Source organism: Pseudophryne corroboree, chromosome 12 (genome assembly GCF_028390025.1).
Source record: "Pseudophryne corroboree isolate aPseCor3 chromosome 12, aPseCor3.hap2, whole genome shotgun sequence".
Lineage (NCBI taxonomy): Eukaryota > Metazoa > Chordata > Amphibia > Anura > Myobatrachidae > Pseudophryne > Pseudophryne corroboree.
The window spans coordinates 116,906,700-116,932,908 of record NC_086455.1 but is presented as its reverse complement, the minus strand read 5'-3'; the positions used below and the strand labels follow the sequence as shown (position 1 = coordinate 116,932,908).

Here is a 26,209-nt window from a genome sequence, read left to right as displayed (position 1 = left end):
AGTCTGTGAGTGTGTGTAAGAAAAATAAAATAATAAAGAAAAAAGAAGAAAATTCTTCAGCTAAACCCAAGTGAACCAGCTACCTCGGGCACTTAACTAAGACTGGCTTGGAGGGGAGATAGTAGGGGAGGAGCTAGCCACAGTGTGAGAATTTTTAAAGTGCCAGCTACCAATACCACCTACTATCTCCCCATTGTAACTACACTCCAGTGGCCCCTAGTGGATGAAGGAGAAACAGCCCCATTTTCGTCCCGAAACGGGGCTGTTTCACACGAAAACACACCGGTTTCTCTGAACCTGTGTGTTTTCGGGAGAGAGGTTTTTATTGTTTTTGTTTTTTTTGTTTTTTTTTAAACAGGCGATCAATCTGGATAGCCTGTAAAAAAAAAAAAAAAAAAAAAATTTTCGGACCAGATGTTTTACCGGGGATAATTGGATATCCCCCAATGTCTGCCACACAGGGTGGTAATTCCGTGGACGCTCCTGCCTCAGGCAGTGCTGATCCCACGGATTTACCAGGGGTGAAAACTGCTGCTGGGGACGTGGGTGCTGGGTCCCATACCTCTCCCACTCCACCTGTAGCTCCTGTGGCCAATCAAGAGCCGCCCTGGGCTGCCTTCTCCTGTATGTTAAATACATTGATAACACGTCTTATGCCCCCTGTGGGACTACCTGTGCCATTACAGCCACAAATTGTCCCTGTAGCAAATCCGCCTTGGGCGGACACTGTCTGCCCAGATACAGATTTTTATACATAAGCCTACACCTCAGCGTGTGGTTTCCTCCTCCCATTCCACTCATGTTTTGGATACTTCTGGTGAGGGTAGGGCTTATACTGATCCAACTGACTCTGACTCAGCGGCCTCTGACGGGGAGCCTGTAACTCAGGTTGATGTCCCTGACTTAGTGGAAGCTATCAAAATGGTTCTACAGATTGATGATGAAGCAGATTCCACTACTGTGTCAAAGAAGCCTGATAAATTCAAGTGTCAGAAGGTGGTTAAAGTTGTTTTCCCTCACTCTGACAGTTTAATTGACATATGTCAGGAGGCATGGGCTTCACCAGGGAACAAATTCTCCCTCTCTAAGAAGATGCTAGCTCGCTATCCTATCCCTACGGAGTTGAGTACCAAGTGGGAAATTCCGCCTCCAGTAGACTCTCATGTCGCACTGGTTGTGGTGTCCTCTTCTATGCCTGTCACCACTGTCACCTCCTTGAAGGAACCGACAGATAAGTGTGTGGAAGGAAGTTAATCTGTCGGGGCGATACATAGACCGACTATTGCGGCCTCCTGGGCTGCAAAAGGTATCTGTATTGGAGGATGAGCTACCTTTGGATATTTCTGACATTGCCAGACAGTGTCTGTCTCACATTACCACCACCTCCCACTATATTCAGGAGGCGTCCTCTGAGGCGGGCATCATGGCATCCAAAGCGGCCACTACGTCTATTTTGGCTCGCCGTATTCTCTGGTTGCGGTACTGGAAGGTACACTGGATTCCAAGAAGACTCTGGAGGTGCTCCCTTTTAAGGGAGACATCCTTTTTGGAGAAGAGCTAAACAAGATCGTGACTGGCTTAGCCTCTGCGAAGACTGCGTGCCTTCCTAATACTACTCCTTCTGCTCCGAAAACCAAAAACCAAAAGTATTACTTTTCATTCCTTTCGGACTTCCGGTAAATCGAAGGGTCAGGTGTACTCGAGACAGCCTCGTGCTTCCAAGACCAGTAAGTCCAAATCTAAACAATCCTGGGCTTCCAGTCAGCCTGCTTCCAAACAGGACAAGCCTGCAGCATGACGGGACGGGCCTCCCCCTGGGAAACCCCAGGATGGGAGGCCGATTTCTGCAGTTCACCCTGGCACGCGGTGTTCGAGCAATATTCTCTTCAGGGCCGCTGGACCAAGGAGGAGTCTCTCCTCCCCATCAACATTCTGGAATTGCGGGCAGTGTTCAGTGCATTGATGCTGGCCCTGCCCCTGATAAGGAACAGGCTTGTTCCAAGTACAATCAGACAATGCAACCACCTGCAATGATGGAAGTTTCAAGAATTCTTTGTTGGGCGGAACGCCATCTGCCAGCAATATCGGCAGTGTTCATTCCGGGTGACCTCAACTGGGAAGCGGATTTCCTCAGTCGTTCGGGTATTTGGATCAAGGACAAGGGATCCACAAGCAGCGTTCGTGGACGCAATATCAATTCCATGGGCATTTCAGCTGCCGTACGTGTTCCCTCCAGTGTCTCCTGCCCAGGGTACTGCGGAAGTTCAAGCAGAAGGAGTAGTCCTGCTTCTTGTCGCTCTGGCGTGGCCCAGACAGCATTGGTTCTCAGACCTGCTGGGTCTTTCAATGGAATGTCCTCTACTCCTTCCTCAACGCCCAGACCTCCATGTTCAGGACCCCTGTGTCTACCCAAACCTGGCCGGACTGGCTTTGACGGCATGTCTCTTGAAGCATCAGTCCTGAGGGCCAAAGTATTCTCTGAGGCATTCATCCAAACTATGCTGAAGGCCCGTAAACCAGCTTCGGCTCGGATTTACTACAGGGTCTGGAACTCAAACTTCACCTGGTGTGCTGCTAAGAACTACGATGTCTATAAGTTAGAGAACTTCATGGCTTCTGGCTTTTCTGCAACATGGCCTGGACTCAGGCCTCCGTCTGGCCTCCCTCAAGGTTCATATATCTGCCTTGTCGGTGTGGTTTCAGAGGAAGATTGCGTCTATTCCTGACGTTCATACCTTCACTCAGGGTGTTTTGCGGATACAACCTTCCTATGTCTCTCCTGTGGCTCCATGGGATCTGTCTGTTCTTAACGCCCTGCAAGAGTCTCCATTTGAACCGCTTGAGTCTGTGGACCTGAAATGGCTTATGCTTAAGGTCCTGTTTCTCTTGGCTATTGCCTATACTAGGAAGGTGTCGGACCTAGGCGCCTCCAAGACAAGAGTGACACTACTTTGGTGGCTCCAACTACACAACCTCATGGCGGGCAGATTGGGGTGCGGTGGTGTTGAATTCTCATTTTCTGATCTGCTGGTCTCCGCAAGAATCTCTATTGCCGATAATTTCTTTGGAACTAAGGGCAATCTACTGCAGGCTGCCCACATTCTTCACTTCAAGGCGGTATATGGTCCAGTCGGACAACGCAATGGCTGTAGCGTACATCAACAAACAAGGCAGAACTCGCAGTCGCATGACAAATCGGGATGTGGCGCACATTCTTCAGTGGGCAGAACACCACGCAGTGATTCTCTCTGCAGTATTCCTTTCCGGGAGTGGACAATTGGGAAGTAGACTATCATTCGTCAGGAGATCCATCCAGGAGAATGGTCTCTTCACCCAGAAATGTTTTAGGCTCTGATGGAACGTTGGGGTTGTCCGAAGGTGGATCTCATGGCATCCTGGCTCAATCTTCGGCTTACTTGTTACATGTCCAGGAAACGACATCCTCATGCAGAAGTTGTGGACGCTCTGGCCTTGCCTTGGCCGTACGACCTAGTGTACATTTTTCCTCCGTTTATTCTGTTGTCTCGGATATTCAAGAGAATCAAACGGGAATGAATCAAGGTGATTCTGGTAGCACCAGATTGGCCTCTTGAGAGTTTGGTTTTCCGACCTGCACTCTCTTCTAATGAGCCATGGCCTCTTCCTCTGCTTCCGGAACTGCTACAGCAAGATCCCTTCGTGCACCCAGACTTCCCATGACTACGTTTAACGGAATGGCTATTGAGGCATACATCTTAAAACGTAAAGGGATTCCAGAGGCCATGATTCCTACCATGATAAGAGTGCATAAATCAGTTACAGCGTCTCATTATCAACGCATTTGGTGGTCTTGTGTCTCTTGGTGTGAGCGGAAGGGTTTACCATCGCACTCCTTTCGTTTATCACTTATTTTGCTGTTTCTTCAGGCTGGTTTAGATTCTGGACTTCGCCTGGGGTCCCTGAAAGTTCAGGTATCTGCATTATCTATTTTCTTCCAAGAACGTCTACCACACCTACCAGACGTAAAAATGTTCTTACAAGGGGTACTGTGTGTATAGCCTCTGTTTGTACCACCCACAGCTCCTTGGGATTTAAATATGGTACTAGACTTCCTCCAGTCCAACTATTTCTTTTTCATCCACTAGGGGTCACTGGAGTACTCTTGGGTTATGGACTGGGCGTAGCCGGAAATGGCACATATTTAAATATTTAAATTAGTAACTGGCCATCCCCTCCATAATCCCATAGAGCCTTCAGTATTTTGCTGTGCCTCTAGTGGAAGGTACTGAGGACTGAATGTCCTGTGATTCTTCAAGCAAGATTATTTTTGGTTTTCTACCTGATCCCTTCCCAACTAATCAGAGAAGTTCGGGTTAGGGATCATTGGTGCTGCATTAGCAGCAGATGGTCTGCCGGCGCTCATACAAAGGGCCCCGCCATTGACTAAAATCAGCGCAGCTGATTGCAGCCACGGGCTGCACAAGGACGCAGGACGGCGCTTACAGGAAAGTCCCGTCATGGTCTCCGCAGGTGGTGCAGGTACTGAGCGGTAGGCAGCTCTCACTGCCGCCGCTCACTTACTTACTTTTTCGATCTATTGCGGCCGGTCAGCTCACGCTGCCGCCCATTATGTGGGGACTGTGTGTATTTATATACTGTAACTGTAAATGTTCCCCTGCTGCCTGCCACTTGTATAATCCCTTGCTAATTCTTCACTTGCAGGGAGCCAGCGAGCGAACCCCGGCACTGCGCAGGCCGCTCGACGCTTCCTGGGTCACCCGGCGCCGCTGGCCCCTTGCAGGGGTAGCTAGCGAGCAGCTCCCGCCACTACCGCCGGAACACTCGCCGCTCCCCGTCTCGCCAATCCGTCCGCCTCCCTACCCTGGTACGGCTCTGATGGGGTGTGCGGCCGAGCTGACCGGGGACAGCTGCTGCCGCGGCCCGCTCTGGCAGCCGCTCACCAATCTCAGACGTGCAGTCGGTAAGACTTGCACTCCCCGTCTCCCGTCTGCTGAACAACGGGGGGGGGGGGGGAGCAGTGTGGGGGAAATCGGCAGCCATAATAAAGGCTGCACCTGCAAATAATACTCTTCTGCAGGAGAGAGAGGGGGGGAGGAAGCCCGCAGTGAGGCCCCAATAACTAAGCTGCGTTTAGGCAGCAAAATCATCAGGAATTTTAAGCCTGTGGCCAATATCAGTCTCTGTTACATATACAATAGATTGTGTGTGTGTGTGTGTGTGTGTGTGTGTGTGTGTGTTTACACACTGATAGTATACAGTGTCTGTGTATATACATGTGCATGTATTAATATATATCTATGTGTTTATATATATATATATATATATATATATATATATATATATAGATAGAACTTGGTGTATCGGCAATCTTGCACTAAGAGAGCACATGGCCGGACACCATTTTAACATTACTTCCTGGTTCTTTCCAGGAAGTTGCTGCCCTACAACACTCGGCCTCTAGAGGAGCCGGGGTGTTGTTAGGAATTTTATTTTCTTGGTTTTGTACAGCACAAGATGAACACGTGTGCTGTAATGTAGATTTATACACACTTTATTTACGTGGTACTAAGTCACGGTACTGGTCTATCCTTCTGTACTTGTTTGTCCGTGTACATTAGGAGTAAGGCTAAGACATAGCAGCTTCGCTGCAGAGTCCGTCGGACAAATAAGACTGCACATACGCACTATTGCCGTTCCTCGTTGGGGGAGGCTGGCGTATATACTGACTGTGAACAATTGTTATTATTGTTTTCTAATTTGACAGTTTCAGAGATACCCGTCGCAGTGTGTCCTACAGTATACAGCAGTAGGGCTGTTGTTTAACCTGGTTTGGGCCCGGTTTCGGATTAACAGGGCAGTGGTTGCATGGCAAAACCGTTCACGTTTGCCCTACAAGAAGCACACCTTACGCTTCTCGCTGATCACACTTGTGGATCTGCTCAATATCTAGGTACAGGTTCTGTGGACGTGAGCCAGTTAGTTCTCGCTTTTCAGTTTCACTAGTGCGGCACGACGTGTTTTTTTTTCGCTACGTGCTTAACAGGACGGTGTCCGTTTCTAAACGAGAATAGAAACATTACCTTACGCTGCCCACATGTTTCGTCCTGTCTTGGACAAATTCCTGAATAAATAGATTCAGGATATAGTCGTTACATCTCTGTCCTTTCGGGCCCGTGCTACAGAAACAGCCACAGGCGGGTCAGGTGGTAGTGAACGTGGTTTTCGATAACCTCTACTTGTCTGATTGTCGTCAATATACGGTTAAAGTGCTGCAACCTACTTCCAGGCATCTTTAACCAGGGTTTCAGTGGCGTTTACAGCTAAGCCACTGAAAAGCCAGGGCTAGAATGAGTTTCCAGGCCATCGCCGATCGTCAGTTGTGGGCATCCACAGTTGGGGGATCCGCAATTTTTGGGTTCGCAGTTTACCAGACAAAGGCTGATTGTTTTCCACCATTGCAATTTGCAAGACTGGTCTGCCTGGGTCATAAGACGCGGTTCTGCACACCGCCATACAAGCTCTAGTAGATTGAGCACTTTGACTGCAGTCAACAACATTATTCCAGTTTGGGGTAGTTCCAAAGCTGGCTGAATCTGTCAGTCCGATACTGACCCTTCAGGTCAATCAGGGCGTCGCTTATACTACACATTCATGAATACCTGCAGTTGGTGACTACAGGTTGAAAATCACAGTGAGTCTGGATTTCAACAAGAATAAGTCCTTAGACGCATCAGGCCTACTTAAGTTGGCAGTAAAAACCATTCTCGTTTTCAAGCGCTACCGTTTTGGCTTCGTATGGCGCCTAGGGTTGTCGCAAGTAATGGCTATCGTGATAGCTCATCCCTGGAAGGGATAACAGTTCAGTGTTTTGCAAGTCTGCTCATTAAAGCTCCGTCTCAAAACTTCATCATGCAACGGCCCTTACTAACGTACAAGGGTATCGTTCAGCACGGTTAGATTGTTAACCTAGAGATATCAAGCCTCATTCAGTAACAACGGACTCATGCATAGGGATAATTCCGTGATTACACGGATTTACCTGCCTGAACATACCACACAAACTGTTCGTCATCACGTACAGTTCGTACGCAAGCCACGGACGGTCTTGATCCGTTTGGCCTTTTGCCTATTGGTAAGGAGAGTGACGTCTTTCGACGCACTCTACTTCGCAAGGAGTCACTCAGGTCATTTTCACCTGGAAGTTCTTGCACGCTCCTACAAGTTCATCAAATAGTACGGTTGTCTCTAAGGGCCAGAGTTTCACTACTCTAGTGGCTCCAAGTACATAATTTTACCGCAGGGACAATGTTCGGCGTCTGGAATTGGATAATTCTAAATATGAACGCGAGTCTCAGAGGATGGGGACCTGGGGTCCCAAATGATTAACTTCACAAATCACGGAGATTTCGGTCAAACGCGCTGCGGCAAGTGGGCCACATGCTCCGTTCTCAGACTGTCCAAGTGCGGTCAGACAACACAACGGCGATCGCATACATTACCGATCAAGGACGGAATCGAAGTCGCATGACCATGCGGCAAGTTGCTCCATGTTCATTCTGGGAGTGAACAGCTGGAAGGCAGCTTATTCCAGGACACTGAGCATTGAATTCTTAAGTGTTCCAGATGTTGGTCCAGCGGTGGAGTTACCCACAGGGGTATCTATTGGCATCTCGCAAAAACAAATTAAAAAAAAAAAAAACATCCAAGTATGTGTCCATCCCAGTATGTGTCCAGTACAAGGGCTCCGAAGGCAGCAGCTGTAGATGCTCTGATGCTCTCACGAACGCGTGGCTGTACAGCGTTGTGAATCTGTTACAACGGTTACGCTGCTTCCTCGGGTACTAAAATGGATCATACAAGACTCCATGACAGTCATAATAGTGGCGCCACATTGGCCTCTGAGGCCATGATTCTTGGATCTCCGCGAACTACTCGCAGCCGATCCTTCACCGCTCTCGCCACGTCCGGACCTGTCCCACTAGGGTCAGTTCTTTTACCCCGATTTAGCGCGGCAGCGTTTGACGGGGTGGCTGTTCAAAGCGCTCTCAAGAACGGATGGCTTTCCAGAATCTGGTATACAAACCATGTTAGGGGCTGGGAAGCCAGTACGGCAGCTCATTATCACAAGGTTTAGCGTGCCTCTATAGGTTGGTGTGACGCTCAGAAGTTTCCAACATCATTTTCAAGTTATCCCGTCTTTTAATATTTTTACAGACTGGGTTTGGTGAAGGATTATATTCTACACTCAAGGTGCAGGTCTCGGCATGTCAATTTACCTGCAAAGGTGTTTGGCTCCTTTGCCGATTGTACACACTTTCCTGCACGGTGTCCTCAGACGACCTCCATTTATACCACCTACAGCGCCATGGGACGTGATCTGGTTTTACCACCCACAGCGCCAGGGGACGTGATCTGGTTTTAGGTTTTTTATTTACAGTCTTCATTTGTTGAATTCTTACAACAAGTGGATGTTACGTTTATCAATTGGTAAACACTTTTCTCTTAGCCTTAGCATCTCAGCAAGGCGTGTTTTAACATAGGGTGGCTTGCATGACAAGGCCCCAAATCTGGTGTTTTATGGTCATAGGGCGGAACTTCGCACAAATTCCGTGTTCCAGTCAAAGATCGTATAATGTCACGCATCAATTAACTAATGTAGTTCCTCGGTTATCAATATGTTCGAGAACTTAAGTTACTTTGAATGTGGTACGCGCACTACGCGTTTATGTAACCCAAACAATTGTACGTAGAACAGACACATTGTTCTCTATAATGTAGTGAAGATGGCTTTACAAGCTTCCAAGCAGTCCTTATATCATACGTCAGGCTTAGCTTCATAATAGGCTACAACGCCTACATCAGGGTCAGACCATTCCAAACGTTCTAGTGAACGTCATAAGCGGGCTTCAACCGCCTACATCAGTGTCAGACCATTCCATACGTTCTTTGGGAACGTCAGGAGCAGCAGGTCGTGGAGTTTCTACGAAACAGCGTAGACGAGCTGCTACATGGTCATCAGTGCATGACCATCCGTGCGTATGTTGGTGCGCTTTTACAGATTGGCTACGTTTGCGGCATCAGCATTTAGCTTTGGCCGTCTAGTGTTACAGGTGCCAAACTGCTCTCCCGCCCAAGGGGGAAACTTTGGTACGTCCCAAGAGTACTCCAGTGACCCCTAGTGGATGAAAAAGAAAATAGGATTTTGGTACTTACCAGGTAAATCCTTTTCTTTGAATCCATAGGGGGCACTGGATGCCCACCCAGAGCAGTTTACCTGTCTTGTGGTAAGGTCTGTGGATCTTATGGTAACACTTTATCACCAATGCATTCGATGTTATGGTATCAACTGATTGTTATCAGTTCCGTTATGTGTCAACTTTAGGGTTGACCATTATATTATAATGTTATAGGTTCATATAATGTTATATGTAATTCTCTATGGTTCATCCTCTCTATCACTCCTGTTCGGCCCAGTAAAAATACTGAAGGCTCTATGGGATTATGGAGGGGATGGCCAGTTACGAATTTAAATATTTAAATATGTGCCATTTCCGGCTACGCCCAGTCCATAACCCAAGAGTACTCCAGTGCCCCCTATGGATTCAAAGAAAAGGATTTACCTGGTAAGTACCAAAATCCTATTTTTAAACCTTTGGAAGATGCGAACCTTAAAGGCTGTTTTTCTACTAGTCATAGCTTCAGCCCCGGGAGGGGGTGGGGGTGGGGGGGTTTATCTTAATTGATTTGTTTTGTCTTGTAAGCCTCCACACTTAAATTTACATCCTGATAGGGCAGAGTTGCGGTCGCATGCCTCGTTCCTTCCAAAGGTTGTGTCCGCTTTTTTCATATCAGTCAACCTATTGTGGTTCTGTCCTTGCAGGACGATTCTGGAACACCTTCTACTCTGTATGTAATGCGGGCTTTGCATATCTATGTGGATCGAACAGTGGCTTTACGGAAATCTGATGCTTTATGATGTCCCTCGTCATGGGTGGCCTGCTGCTAAGTAGACTGAGCCGCTGAATTCAGTTTACAACTCGTCAGGCCTATTTTAACAAATCTAGACCTCCTCTATTATCATTTGCTTCTCACGTTCTCTGGCGGTGTCGTGGGCCGCTAGTCGAAGGGCTACCACGTCTCAACGCTGCAGGGCAGCCATTTGGTCTAGTATTCATACATTTGATAAGTTCTATAAGTTTGCCACTTTTGCGGCTACTGTACATCTTCATGATTTGGCCACCTGGTTTTGCAATTCCTAAGCGCTCGCCCGCCCAGGGGGGAAACTTTGTGACGTTCCCAGCGTCTTGACTTTGTGCCAGTGTCCCCTAGTGGCTGACAGAAAAAGGAGTATTTTGGTACTTACTGATAAATCCCTTTTTCGGAAGCCATGTTGGACACTGGCTGCCCGCCCAGTGCTGTTCTCTTGCCTTCATTGTTTAGTTGTGTTTAATTGTTATAAGCTCTTTTCCCTCGTTTAGTACTGTTATCTTGTTCCCATCTCCTCTCTGCTCATTCTTAACTGTGCGATGATGGGGGATAGAGGGGAGGAGCCTTTTTCACTTTTAGATTATTTAAAGTGCCAGCTCCCTGTAAGCCACCATCAATACCCGCAGCGTCTTGACTTAGTGCCAGTGTCCCGTCCCCTATGGCTTCCGAAAAAGTACCAAAATCCTCCTCTTGCATGCCTCTTCAGATCTGTGGACAGATGGAAAGGCCTATAATGAGGTGTGCAGAGTCAGGACATAATTTGTAATCAGTGGAAGTATTAGAATGTATGTAGCACATTCCCCTCTGAGGAGTTCCTGTTTCCTTTCTGAGGTTAGTTTGCTGCTGGTATCCGCTCTTCTCCCAATTTATGTCTGCACATGGCTCAGGGATCGCAGTGCTTGTGCAGGGCTGGAATGTGTTGCTGGGCAGAAAGGAGGGGTATCAACAGCTTACTATAGGTTATCCGAAATACCAGCTACCAGCGGTTGCTGTAGTAACTTCCAGGTGCTGTATTGTTGAACAAATCAAGCAGTGTGTCAGCTGTAATCAGCAGATATGATTAGGTTTTCATTCATGTATTTTTGTACTTTCCCTTGTCTCTGGTTTTTCAAGTCATTTTCCTAAGGCCAGTTTCCCATTGTACAAACAATGTATTGTGTTTTCAGAGTAGCCACATACGTTATGCCACAGCATGAGTTTATGTAGCAATATAGAGTAGTGTAAAGATAGTAACCATATTATAGTTAAATAGCATGGTGTAGCTTACAGCCCTTAGATAGATATCGAGTATCAACAGTAGTTGATGGAAGTCTTTTATGTTCCTGTATTGTCAATGATATATTAATTCACAGGTGTCTCGCCTGGAGTGTAGAAACCGATTTTAGATAACCCAGACTTGTAATCCTAGAGCCCAAATGTATACATTGAAGTCATGACACACACATGGATGATGTATACTTTAGCTAGATTTGATGTCACTGCAACTGGCCAGGTATCTCTATGGTGTAGGTCATCTTAAGTCCGCCTTTGCAGTGAGGCTGCACATGTACCATCGCATTTGGCACATACAAATGTAGCCATTCTCCTCTTACTGCGATGCTGCATGGCGTGCCAGCCTGTGACTATTCGCAGCCAGCGATCGCTTCATTAATTTTTTAAAATAATTTCCTTTAGGAATTAATGGAGTGATCGCCGGCTGCAAATAGCGGCAGCCTGGCACGCTGTGTTGCAGCAAAGAGGAGTATGGCTACATCTGTATGCAGGCCAACCTGGATCCTTGTACATGAGTATCCCTGAGGGATTCTCATATATAATTGCATTGTGGACCGCTTTCCCTGTGATGAGATATGGGCAATCCTGAATCTTGGCACCTGAAAGGGGTGGTCCTTCCCTATTTGTGGTGTGCTGTTGTGTAAATGTTGGCGTGGTCTGATGGATCATGGATTTGGCCAGTTTACATTCACAATTTCCCTCTCTTTAAAACAAGTTTATTTTTGCCAAAAACTCCTAATTGTGTATATTTTGATTTTAGGACCATGGCTATAAATCATGCAGACGCAGAGAGCAGGCTATGGAAGACCCAGGACAGGAGGGTAATGCTGTGGAGCTTTTTTTATTAATTGTCATTATATAATGCATCTCTTAGTGGAGTGCTCATGAATTATATAATTTTACTCTGTGTTTTGCCTTGTATTCATTTTTCTGGTTATTTTCTTTATAACCTTCACTTTAAACAGAGCTTGGAGCTGAAAAACGCTGGAAAGTAGACACTGGTAGCACTAAATTGATTGACATCATGTCAGACTGCAACTGGGAAGAAGACCGTAGCAAAACCCTCAATAACTTGTCACAGAGCATGAATAGCAGAGAACCTCAGTCCTTTAAAGTGGGCAGCTTTAATATTCAACTTGTGTCTGAGAATAAGCATGGAGATAAGTCTGTGTCGTCTACCGCTGCTTCTCGAGTGAAGATCTCAATGGATCCTGGTCAGAAGACAAATAAAACTATTGCAAAGCCACCGCTTGTGAAGCGGGATACTGAAAGCGTGAAACCTCTAGACCAAAACCCCCAAGATATCTGTGCTGAGAAAGAAACAAAGTCTCATGGAGGGAAAGGTCTTCCATTCTATACCAAAGTCCTTCCAGCAGGCAAACTAGTGGCTCGTTTAAAAAACTCCACCATCAATCAATCAGAGCTAATTCAGGTATTACTAGTCTATATTTTTCAATTTTTTATCTCTCCCACTAATATTTTATTTCATAGTACTTATCTACATACAGACCCTATTGAATAACACCTAACATAATAGCAACTATTTTACCTGGTTTATACTAAATATATTGCTAAAAGACCAGCCTGAAGCAACTGTCCATACCCGTTATAGACACCTGTTTTGTCTGATAAGCACATTGAGTTCTGTTTGGAGAACAGGAGAGCGCTATGTAAATGTATTATTTTTTATTATTATTATTAATATTATTAGAACACCCGTAGTATAACAAAGTATTTAGACAGTGTCTGTGTACTGGGATTGATGTGCCAAGAACCTTGTCAAACAGTTGATTGACCACCTATCCACAGCTCATCACCAGCCATCTTCATAGTCATAGGAAGGGACATGTTTTAGGGCATACTTAACATTCAACAACTGTTTTTAATTAACATTATACACAAATGTAAATGAAAAAACAATTGAGTTTCTCACAACTGTAAAATAAATACGTTACAGCCTCATTCCTTTATCATGATGGATTTCTCCGTCTGTTTTCAGAAATAAGACTTGTCTAGGTGACAGAGGGGGATATTACCCCCGCTGTGGCAAGACCTAAAGTTAGCCATTTAGAATTGTTCTGAGCGGTTCGTCATTTATTCTTTTTACTTGGCTATGATATGTACAAATACATAATGAAAGACCTAAATTAATTTATTATTTTCATTATTAATAGGTCAACGGAAAAAGTTACCCTCAAGCCAAATTGCTTTTGGGCCAAATGGGAGCACTTCATCCGGCTAACAGACTTGCAGCTTATATTACACACCGACTTCGGCCTAGCCTATTCCATCTATCAAAACTTACTGAGGCCCATGTGAAGATGGCCAACAAAAACCCTACACTAGAGTCTAATGTGAATTCCAAAACTACCTGGTCTGTAGATGAAACAGGGGTCACTTCACTGCAGCATAATACTGGTATGTACAAATGGCCACAGAATGTGCTGTAATTTTAGATCATTTTAACGAGGTTCTTTACTGCAAAATAATGGGATCTTTGTTTACTTATGTTAAATTCTTATCTAGCAGGCTATTGTGGGACTGGAGACTATAGGCCGGCACTCACCGGCAGATGTGTGGGACTGGAGACTATAGGCCGGTACTCACCGGCAGATCAGGGGAGAGATGTGTGCTGAGCGAGCCGCTCAGCACACAGCTCTCCTACCACTCAGCAAAGCGCGATGGGGGTGGGGGGCTTTGGCAGGAAATATGTAGGGCCAGGAGATATGTAGGCTCTATGCAAAAACTTTAAATTAATCTCCTGCAGTTGTGCAGAATGAAGGGCCTTTAAAAAGTTAGATTATCACTCCGTGAGTACCCTCTTATGGCCCAAATGTATTAAGCCTGAACAAGAGATAAAGTGGAAACAGAGTGACAAATGACCAGCCAATCAGCTCCTAACTGTCATTTTTCACACACAGCCTGGCAGTTAGGAGCCGATTGGCTGGTTATTTATCACTCCTTATGCGTCTCAACTTTATTTCTTATTAAGGCTTAATACTTTTCAGCCACTATTATATTGACTGCATTGATAGGAGTTTGCACACTTTAAATTTACTAGCACATCATTCTCTAGTGGCTGCCACAGAACTCTGTATAGTCAGACAAAGCCCCAAAGGACAGGCCAGGAGAACAACAGTGTTCTCTAATGAGAACAAAAATGTTAACATGACTAACCGTGAAAGGAACTAATGCAGAAACACAAACAATTGGGTAGATGTGTTTTAAGCCGTTATGGGGTTAAGTTTCATAATGTGCGCTGATACTGCTTCTCCCCCATGTACTGTGGTGATGTATGGTAAATGACGGCGCTACGCTGTGCCAGGCAATGTGTGAGCGTACAAAAAGGAAAAACTAGAAAAGCGCTGACAGACTGAACAGTACTAAAATTAAATTAATTTTTATTAAAATATAGATATAAAATACATAAAAAGACTGTCCCTAAACCACCAATACTGGCTAGAATGAAAAACAGCGAACAGTAATTCCTAATAATTCCCTGTCATAATTTTATTATAAGCAAGCAATGAATTTCACCACTCAAAACACTAATTCAGTGCAATTAGCAGAAAAAAATATTTACAAATATATGCAGCAATGCCAATATACTCAATACAACAAGATGTTTGGATGTACCGATTAGCAACAAAGTTGATGAATAGTCCTTATATGGATAACTGTTGCAATATTAGTTCCTGTAACACAAATGGTTACAACTTTAAGAGATTGTCTCCAGATAATGTAGCAAATGTTCCAATGGCTAGTTGTTAGTTTGCCAAGCAAGTGAAATTAATATGCATGCATAATTGAACTGTATTGCAGGGTTATAATTAGTAATCGCTGTTAGGCATGGCCATGCTGTTATATAGCAAATGATTTTACCGCGTCCTCCCTCTGGTAAACGGGCTCCTATCCACTCCCGGCTCTAGTGCTCCATGACCTTGTAACAAGCCTTTATCCGGAGTTGCAAGAGAATGGCTTTCAGTGTCCAACAATGGCTGCAAGAGGGATTTAACATTTGCTTTGTTGAACATACATTGGGGGACACTGGAGAGTATGGAGACATTTCTGTTAAGTCCTAGATGATACTGGGAATCCATTTAGTACCATGGGGTATAGACGGGTCCACTAGGAGCCTTGGGATCCAGCCTTGGGATCGTGTGAGAATTTGATCGTGTGCGCTGGCTCCTCCCTCTATGTCCCTCCTACCATGGAAGCTCCTGAAGAGTTTTCTGCATTTATTTTATCTGTTTGTTATTTTCAGACAGGACTGGATGGCACCAGCCTGCCTGCTTTGTGGGACTTAGGGGGTGGGGGACGGCCCAACCTCTTGAAGTTCCCCGCTGACAGGACACTAGCTCCTGAGGAAACTATTCGCACGCCCCACCACGGCAAGCGTACATTCCCTCAGCACGCCGCCACACCTAACAGAGCCAGAAGAAAGAAGAGTGTTAAGCTGGCGTCCCGGTTAGTGGGTTGCCGGCCATTATGGCGGCATGAGGGTACAGAGATGCACAGCTTCTACGGCATGGCTGAGTCTCGGGACTCAGTACACAGTGCGGACGCACCGTTTCTGAGGAAGCGAACTGAGTCTATGTACACTATGGGTGTACACAGTACCCAGACTGACATTACAGACTTAAAAGGCGACTGACTCCATTTTAAGCACTAAAAATTACTTCAGCCAGTATAAAAAAAAAAGCTGGAGGACCGCGCGCCGTTGACGGGGCGGGGCTTCACTATGAGCGGATCCAGCAGCTCACCAGCGCCATTTTCCCTCTGCAGTGGATACAGATGCTGACTGACAGACTCACAGCTCCTTCGGAGAGACTCCAGATTACCTTAGCGGTACCAGGGGGGGGATCGCCTACTAGTGTACTAAGTCCCCAATCTGGGTACTTAGTCTGCGACCTGTCTAAGCTTGGCATTAGCAGTAAGGGCGCTGTGTGCTGGCTTCAGGCTATCTGTCTCTCTCTTGAAGGGCTCTTTGTGGGTTAAATGTTCATTTTACCTGTTCCTGTGTGTGTGTGTGTGTGTGTGTGTGTTGTCACTGTCAAAAGTATGTAAGACGCAGTGTTCCTCTTCTCCAGGGGGTTCACTACAGTGTACTCAGTGCAGTGTACCCTCCCAGGCTAGTGGGGCAGACCCAGCTTGGCTGGACAACATATGGGAATGATTTCCAATATCTCTTCTAAATTGTCCCGCAATGAGAAAGAGAAGCAATACTTAAGACAATCGATGACTGAGTTTTTGAACAGAGTCTCTGTACACAAACCACTGTCTCAGTCCCCTGCCATTTGTCCGCAAAAACGTCCCTTGGCTCATATTCTGCAGTTTGACTCTGATGAGGAAGGGTCAGACATGGAGGAGGGGGTGGTGGACTCAGAGGTGGGGGATGCTACTCTGTCACAGGGAATAGAGGCTCTCAGAAGCCATCGTTCTGCATATCCCTGATAAGGTAACAGAGGAGACTGAGGAGTCTTCTTTTAATATAAAAAAGAAATCCTCAGCCGCTTTTCCTGTGTCAAAGGAACTAAATACCCTATTTGAAGAACCGTGGGTTAATCCTGATAGGAAATTTCAGATCCCTAAAAGGTTGATATCATCTTTTCCCTTTACTCCTGAGGATAGAAAGGCTGTCACGGAAAATTGTATTCAGGGGGGTACTCACGGAGCGATATTCTAAGCAATCTGACTAGATTGCTTAGAATTTAAGCAGGATCGCTCCGTGTGTACCCCATACAGTGATAGTGATGCGCAGCCCCGCGCATCGCTATCGCCGGTGCTAGATTGGCCTGCCGTGCAGGCCAATCTAGCGGGTCGCTCATTTCACCCGCACATCGGCCCGTCTATATGGGCCTTTACTTGTCCCTGGTGCAGCCTCCCTAAAAGACTCGGCTCATCGCAGAATTGAGAATACAGTCAAATCTTTGTATACAGCTGCTGGGGTGGCACAGAGATCCACTATAGCATGTGGGTGCATTACTAAAAGCATCGCAAAATGGTCAGGTAACCTACTTGAGGGGTTAGGTACCTTGTCTAAGGGGGAGATTGTTTTACTCCTGCAACATATACAGGACTCTGCAATTTTTATGGTGGAAGCCATAAAAGAAATAGGCTTGCTTAATGCACGCACCACAGCTGTGGCAGTGTCAGCACACAGAGGCTTATGGCTACGCCAGTGGACTGCCGACGCGGAGTTCAGGAAAAGCGTGGAAGGCATACTCTTCACAGGAGAGGCCTTATTTGGAGATGAACTAGACAAATGGATCTCCAAAGCTACTACGGCTATGTCCACATATCTTGCTTCTGCAGCTCCCCCAACCAGGAAGGCCTACTCAGGACCTAATCGGACTGCCAAGTTTAAGGGTAAAACCAGAGGTTCTTCTACAGCCACCAGAGGCAATAGAGGTAAACCACGCAAACCAGCAACTGCCGGTTCACAGGAACAGAGTTCAAGCTTTGCTTCCTCATAACCTTCAGCATGACGGTGTACCGCGAGGTCTGGCGGGCAGGAGCCAGACTAAAAATTTTCAGTCACATCTGGACATGTTCGTGCCAGGATCCCTGGGTCGTAGATCTTATTTCCCAGGGCTGCAGACTGGAGGTTCATTAGCTCCCGCCTCACAGATTCTTCAAATCAGGCTTACCAGTTTTGCAAGAGGAAAGTATAACCTTATAGGACGCCATTAAAAACCTGTTACAGACTCAGATCATTGTTCCAGTTTCACCTCATCTGCAAAACAAGGGATATTATTTCAACTTGTTTGTAGTACCGAAACCGTACGGTTCGGTAAACCGATTTTTAACCTCAAGTCGTTGAACCTGTACTTGCGAGTGTTCAAATTCAAGATGGAGTCTCTGAGAGCGGTGATCTCAGGTCTGGAGGAGGGGGAATTCCTAGTGTATCTGGATATCAAGGATGCGAACCTTCACATTCCGATCTGGCCGCCTCATCAGGCTTATCTACGGTTTGCACTGCAGGACTGTCACTACCAGTTCCAGGCCCTGCCATTTGGTCTCTCCACGGCACCAAGAGTGTTCACCAAAGTGATGGCAGAGATGATGTTTCTACTCTGCAAACAGGGAGTGAACATAATTCCGTACCCGTACGATCTTCTGATAAAGGCACCGTCCATGGAGCGGTTGCTGGACAGCATTGGCCTCTCAACCAGAGTACTCCAGGATCATGGGTTGATTCTGAACTTACCAAAATCTCACCTGGAACCGACGCAGAGGCTTCCTTTCCCTGGAATGATACTGGGCACAGAGTCTCAGAGAGTGTTCCTTCCTATGGAGAAGGCTATGGTAATCCAGTCGATGGTTCCGCCTGTCCTGAAGCCAACCTGGACCTCGATGCATCTGTGCATTCGCCTTCTGGGGGAAATGGGGGCCTCTTACGATGTGCTTCAGTACTGAAGGTTTCATGCGAGGCCCTTCCAGCTGGATCTGTTGGACAAATGGTCCGGATAGCATCTTCACATGCACCAGAGTTCTGTATGTCGCCAAGAGCCAGAATCTCCCTTCTGTGTTGGCTACAGACTTCTTATCTCGTCGAGGTTCGGGATTCAGAATTGGATTCTGCTTACCACAGACGCAAGCCTCAGAGGTTGGGCAGCAGTCACCCAGGGGGTGCAGTTTCAAGGAAGAAGGTCACGTCGGGAAGTTGTCCATCCAATAAACATCTTGGAACTCAGGGCAATCTACGCCCTTCTGCAGGCCTCATCTCTACTTCGGAATCAGGCCATTCAAATCCAGTCGGTCAATGTAACTGCGGTAATGTACATAAACCGACAAGGCGGAACGAAAAACAGAGCAGCAATGTCAGAGGTGTCAAGAATTCTCCTCTGGGCGGAAAAACACGCTGTGGCGTTGTCAGCGGTCTTCATTCCGGGAGTAGACAACTGGGATGCAGACTAACTCAGCAGACACGACCTGCACCTGGGGGAGTGGGGCCTCCACCCGGAGGTGTTCCCGTGGTTGACACGTCAATGGGGATATCCACAGATCGACATGATGGCCTCTCGACTCAACAGAAAGCTCAAGCGGTATTGTTCCAGGTCGAGAGACCCACAAGCAGTGACGGTTGAGGCTCTGACAACTCCGTGGCTCTACCAGCTGGTGGGTCTACCAGCTGGTGTACGTGTTTCCTCCACTTCTTCTGATCCCAAAAATTCTAAAGAGAATAAAAAGGGAAAAGGTTCAAGCAATCCTCATTGCTCCGGACTGGCCTTGAAGGGTCTGGTATGCGGTTCTTCTCGAGATGCTGATCGAAGATCCGTGGCCCCTGCCTCTTCGCAAGGATCTTCTGCAACAAGGCCCATTCGTCTATTAAGACTTACCGCAGCTACGTTTAACGGCATGGAAGTTGAACGGCTGATTCTAGCCTGGAGAGGGATCCTTGACAAGGTCATCCCAACTATGATCCAAGCCAGGAAGGGGTTAACGTCTAAACATTACCACCGTATATGGAAGAAGTATGATTCTTGGTGTGAGAGCAGATAATATTCTGTGGTGTAATTTCATCTGGGACGTCTCCTGCTTTTTCTGCAATCGGGAGTGGATGTGGGCCTACGCCTAGGCTCCATTAAAGTCCAGATTTCGTCCATGTCTATTTACTTTCCGAAACAATTTGCTTCTCTCACTGAGGTCCAGACCTTCTTGAAATGTGTTCCGCACATCCAGCCTCCCTTTGTGCCTCCCACGGCACCTTGGGATCTCAATTTGGTGCTGCAGTTCCTCCAATCGGACTGGTTTGAACCGTTACAGGAGGTTGATGTAAAATACCTTACGTGGAAGACCGTTACACTATTGACCTTGACTTCAGCAAGACGTGTGTCGGAGCTAGGGGCGTTGTCTCACAAGAGACTTAATTTTCCATGAGGACAGAGCTGAACTCAGAACTCGTCAGCAATTTCTTCCTAAGGTGGTTTCCGCGTTTCACATCAACCAACCTATTGTGGTTTCGGCTGTTATGGACACCTCTGCTACTGCAAAGTCTTTGGATGTTGTGAGGGCTTTAAAGGTGTATGTAAAGAGAATGGCTCGTCACAGGAAATCCGACTCGCTGTTAATTCTCTTATGATCCCAATAAAATTGGGTGTCCTGCTTCAAAGCAGTCAATCGCTGGGTCAGGTTCACTAGCCATCATGCTTATTCCACGGCAGGATTGCCGGTTCCAAAATCTGTACAGGCCCAGTCTACTAGGTTGGTGTTCTTCTTGGCCGGCTGCCCGGGGTGTCTCGGCTTTACAGCTCTGCCGAGCAGCTACTTGGTCAATTTCGAACACGTTTGCAAAGTTTTGCAAGTTCGATACTTTGGCCTCTGAGGACCTTCAGTTTGATCAATCAGTTCAGCAGGAATCTCAGCACTCTCCCACCTAGTTTGGGAGCTTTGGTACTTCCCCATGGTACTAAATGGATTCCCAGTATCCCCAAGTACGTAAGAGAAAATAGGATTTTAATTACCTACCGCTAAATCCTTTTCTCATAGTCCGTAGTGGATACTGGGCACCCGCCCGGTGCTTTATTCTTCCTACACTGTTACTTGGTTAAGTATTCTGGTTTGTTCAGCTGTTACTGGTCCTGGTTTCAAGTTTGGTTAGCATGGCTTTCCTCTTGTTTTGTGTGTGCTGGTTCGTAATCTCAACACTTTCCTTATCTATCCTTCTCTCAAAGTATGTCCGTCTCCTCGGGCACAGTTTCCGAGACTGAGTCTGGTAGGAGGAGCATAGAGGGAGGAGCCAGCGTACACTATCAAATTCTTAAAATGCCCAAGGCTCCTAGTGGACCCGTCTATACCCCATGGTACTAAATGGATTCCCAGTAATCCCCTACAAACTACAAGAAAAGGATTTACTGGTAGGTAATTAAAATCCTATTTCTCTAGTATCCATAAGGGATATTGGGGACAGATTAGTAAGATGGGGTATAGACTGGTCCAAAGGAGCCAGTGTCCTTTAAATTTCTTCAACTGGGTGTGCTGGCTCCTCCCCTCTATGCCCCCTCCCACAGGCGGTTTAAAAAAAAAAGTACAACAAAGAATTAAATTGGCGCTAATGAGCTAAATATGATAAAAAGATGTATATAAATTTATTTATGCATTAAACAATCCACGTTGCAACATTGTGAGATCAATTAAAATAAAAAAAAGGGCACATATAGCACTGCATGTAAATTCTACTGATATAGTTGGAACATCTGCATCAATTAATCAGTATAGCCGCAGTCCAGGAATAGATGGATGTGCAAAAATGGAAGTAGTTACCAACTTGGATTTGTGAATGGAGACCTTTTCACAGCTTGACTCTGGATTCCAATTGGTCCTATTAGAAGCTCTGGTCCATTTGCAAGTGTCCAAGATGCACAAACAATTACTATATCAGACTTCCAGGCTTTGTTTGAAATGGATGATAATTGTAATGTCCATCATTCCATTTATTTCGGTATGCTGTTTGGGCAACAGCATACCTGCGCCGTGGGAGTTAGGGGGAGAGACGGTCACCGTCCTCATGAGGTGCAGAGCCGCTTCTCCGCTGCAGGACCGCCGTCCTGAGGGGCTGTTTGTTCAGCGGGGCACTGCTCATTAGCTGTCGCAGCTGCAGCTTGCCGTACACCCCTAACAGAGCCTAAAGGGGATCTTCGTGGTGAGTACAAACCGGTAGGGGGGCCCCCGGTTCATTGTGCGTCAGAAGCGTGGGTGAGGCGTACGGCTCCCTCCTGGGGGGGACCCGCGGGTGCCCCTGCGTGAGACTGGCTGGATGTGTGTTGTACCAAGCATTTATGTGAGGCTACACAACCTGTGGAGATATAGCCAGGATAAAACGTATTAGTAGCTCAAGCGCCATAGCGGGAGGCAGAGCTACATCAGAGCGGACTCAGCGGCATTTTGGTGCCTTCCATAAGCAGCAGCAGCCTCATACAGCTCCTCCAAACGGTCACAGGATCACTGGTTCCGGGTGCAGAGGGGGAGAGCCGCTATTAGTGCACAGTTTACATTCCTCTGGGGAATTCTCTGTATAGCAGTATCACTGTTCTATGTTACTACATAAAACGCTTACAGTCTTACTGGGGCTGTACAGCGTTGGGTGCGCTGGTGTCCTCTTTTCTGTCTCCTCTGACATGCAATAGGGCAGGCTTTTATTGTATTCAGTCTGCGTTGTATGTGTATTGTTTCTGTATTTCATTATGGTGAAACAGAATTCATGTAATGCCAGATTCTCCCCTAGTTCATCGGGCTCTATATCCTGTGAGCAGTGTTGTCAGTCATCACAAAATTCTAACAACCTGGGGGAGAGTCCAGAGCCTTTCTGGCTGGGGGCTATAAAAACTATGATGTCGTGTATGTCATCTCAACTCACTGCCAATGCCAATAAAACACAAGAACTGCAACAAGCAGTGGCTAGCTTAACTGCCAAGGCTGATGCTTCCCATCCCCCGCTGTCTACTACAGGTGCACAGAAATGTGCTTTACCTGCAATTTTATCAGATTCTAATGGTGTACAGGTGGATGGGTATGATGGGGATCCCATTTATGGGAATTCCATCCCTACACAGGGTATCGAACCCCTCCTTGGCCATACGGGATGTGTTAAAGCTCCCCCTGGAGGATGCTACTGATCAGTTGTCATTTCCTCCCACAAGACAAACTGACAGTCACTTTTCCTGATTCCAAAGAATTGGATGATTTATTTAAATTAGCCTGGAAAAATCCAGATAAAAAATATCAGGTGTCCAAAAGGTTTTTAAATACCTTCCCATTTGCCCCTGAAGGCAGGAAATTCTGAGAAGAATCTCCAGCCGTAGACTTCTCAGACTCTTGCCTTTTTAAAAAGGCGGTGCTCCCTGCTCCAGGCTCTTTTACGGTAAAGGACCCGGGGGATAGGAAAATTGAGACCACTCTGAAATCTCTCTACACTGCTGCAGGTGTAGCTCAAAGACCGGTTATTGCTGGTTGCTGGATGACACATGCCATTCATACATGGGCTACTCAGATTCAAGAGGGTCTTTCGGGTGATATGACCTTGGTTACTACTGTAACTTTCCTAAAACACATACAGGACACGGCAAGAGTCCTCTGTGACTCCCTTAAAGAGATTTCCAATTTAAATGCTAGAACCATTGCTATGGCTGTGTCTGCACGCAGAGCCCTATGTGGTTGCGCCAGTGGATTGCAGACGCTGACTCCAAATTTAATGTGGAATCTCTTCCCTTCACAGGTGAATGGTTCTTCGAAGTAGAATTGGACGCATGGATCTCCAAAGCTACTCCTGGAAATCCACATTTCTTCCTTCAGGAACTTTTGCCTGCTAGGCGTACCTACCCGGGACCGTCTACTCAGTTTTTTCTGTCCTCCAGATTTCAATCTAGGGCCCGGGGTGCCTCCAATGCAGCTAGAGGCTCCAGAGGTAAGCCTAAGAAACCAGCCGTTGCTGGCTCTCAGGAACAGAGCACCAGTTCAGCTTCCACAAAGACTTCAGCATGATGGTGCCCACCCACCCCGAGGGGATCTCGTGGTGGGAGCTCGGTTACGTCACAACAGCCACGTCTGAGACAGTTCCTGCCAAGATGCCTGGGTAAGAAGGGACTTTATCTCTCAAGGTTACAAGCTGGAGTACGACGGTGTTCCTCCCCAACGATTTTTCAATTCAGGCTTGCTAGTTTTGGAAGATAAGCATGTTACGCTACTACTGGCCATCGACAAGTTGGTCCAGTCCCAGGTCATTGTTCCAATACCCCTGCTGCAGCAAGGACAAGGTTACTACTCTAGTCCGTAGTACTAAAGCCAGACGGGTCTGTGAGACCCATTTTGAATCTGAAGTCCTTTGAATCCTTACCTGAAGGTTTTCAAATTCAAGATGGAATCTATGAGAGCGGTGATCGCGGGCCTGGAACAACAGGAATTCCTTGTGTCCCTGGATATCAAGGACGCCTACCTACATATCACAATTTGGACTCCTCATTAGGCCTATCTGCGGTTCGCCCTACTGAACGATCACTACCAGTTTCTCCGGCAGGGTCCACAGGTTATAAACAGGATAACAATGGGATATGATGAAGCGACAGCGGATTTGCACCAATCGGTCAAAGCTTTTCCAGTCTCTCAGCATGCAACAAGACCGTCCATATATCCCCGCCTCCTGGCTCAGGCAAATCAGTTTTTTGTTTGATGCGGCAGGAGCCATACCATGGTCAGAGTGCTGCTTTCTTAGTTTATTTTTATAGTCTTACTATTTTTTCTTGAGTGATCTTTCTAAACCGCGTCTTATACGTACCTTAGAAAGAGTCACTCCAACAACTGTCCGCCGGGTCACGACAATGCAGCTGTTTCGGCGGGCGTCAGTGTCTGATATACTAGTGGGTCCAGCAGACGTTACCAGGCTGTGGCCGGAGCACGGGGAGAAGGTAAGGTGGGGATACCCGCAGAGCAACATGATGACGTCTCGCCTCAACAAGAAGCTTCACTGCTACTGCTCACGAACCAGAGACCCTCAGGATAGTGCAGTGCATGCGTTGACGTTGCCTTGGCCTTACCGCCTGGTCTACCTGTTCCCTCCGATTCCGTTGATCCCAAGGGTGCTCCAGCGGATCAAACATCATAGAGTGCAAGCAATCCTAATTGCGCCGGAGTGGCCCCGAAGTGAGTGGTACGCAACTCTTCTGGACATGTCCATAGAAGACCCTTTGCCGCTAAGTAAGAATCTTCTATAGCAAGGGCCGTTCGTCTACCGGACTTACGGCGGCTTCGTTTGACGACATGGAAGTTGAGCGAAACATCCTAGCTCACAAAGGGCTTTCCAAAAAAGTCATTAAAACTATGATGCAAGCCAGAAAACCTATGACTTCAAAACACTATCATATCTGGAGAAGATATTTCTCTTGGTGCAAGGAACGCACATATCCGCCTGCAGAGTTTCACTTGGGACATTTCCTGCAGGCTGGTGTGGATAAGGTCTTACATCTGGGTTCCGTTAAGGTTTCAGCTCTCTCAATTTTCTTTCAGAAGAAATTGGCTGTGTTGCCAGAAGTTCAGACCTTCTTGCAAGGGTTACTCCACATACAACCTCCCTTTGTGCCGCCTACGGCACCCTGGGCTTTGGATGTAGTGTTGAAATTTCTCCAGTCCTCCTGGTTTGAGCCTCTGATGACAGTAGAAGACAAGTACCTCACTTGGAAGACAGTGATGTTATTTGCCCTGGCTTCTGCTAGACGCGTCTCAGAATTGGGGCTTTATCGTGTAAAAGTCCCTACTTGGGGGTATATTTACAAAGATTCGTGTTTTGGCCGTTTTGAAGGGTGTTTGAACTCGAATGGTATCGGGTGCATTTTACTGCAACTTTTTGAATCCTGATACGATCATTCACTAAGCTGCCGAGTTTTGCACAATCGTTTTTTCCGATGTTGATGTGATTCGTAATATCAGGCAGTGTTTTACGGGAGTGATGAGTAAAACACTGCCTGACAAAACACAAGGAATCCCTGCCGGATCTGTGAGATCCGTGCAGGGCTTCATTGTGTATCTTAAAAAGTTGTTTAAAGTCTTAATTCGGAAAAAAATTGCGTGGGGTCCCCCCTCCTAAGCACAACCAGCCTCGGGCTCTTTGAGCCGGTCCTGGTTGCAAAAATATGGGGGGGGGGGGGAATGACAGGGGTTCCCCCATATTTAATCAACCAGCACTGGGCTCTGCGCCTGGTCCTGGTTCCAAAAATACGGGGGACAAAAAGCGTAGGGGTCCCCCGTATTTTTGAAACCAGCACCGGGCTCCACTAGCCAGATACATAATGCCACAGCCGGGGGACACTTTTATACTGGTCCCTGCGGCCCTGGCATTACATACCCAACTAGTCACCCCTGGCCGGGGTACCCCGGAGGAGTGGGTACCCCTTAAATCAAGGGGTCCCCCCCTCCAGCCACCCAAGGACCAGGGATGAAGCCCGAGGCTGTCTCTCCC

The 26,209-nt window shown here is 46.8% G+C and overlaps 1 protein-coding gene across 12 annotated transcripts in view; it reads left to right on the top strand.

Moving 5' to 3' along the window:
• Positions 1–26,209, top strand: part of MGA (MAX dimerization protein MGA) — a 428,176-nt gene that overhangs the window by 211,983 nt on the left and 189,984 nt on the right. For all 12 annotated transcript variants that reach the window (XM_063947913.1, XM_063947912.1, XM_063947915.1 and 9 more), the window contains 3 exons: positions 12,020–12,080; positions 12,225–12,691; positions 13,434–13,677. In XM_063947913.1, the coding sequence (XP_063803983.1) occupies positions 12,020–12,080; positions 12,225–12,691; positions 13,434–13,677 (772 nt within the window). The remainder of the gene's footprint in view (positions 1–12,019; positions 12,081–12,224; positions 12,692–13,433; positions 13,678–26,209) is intronic.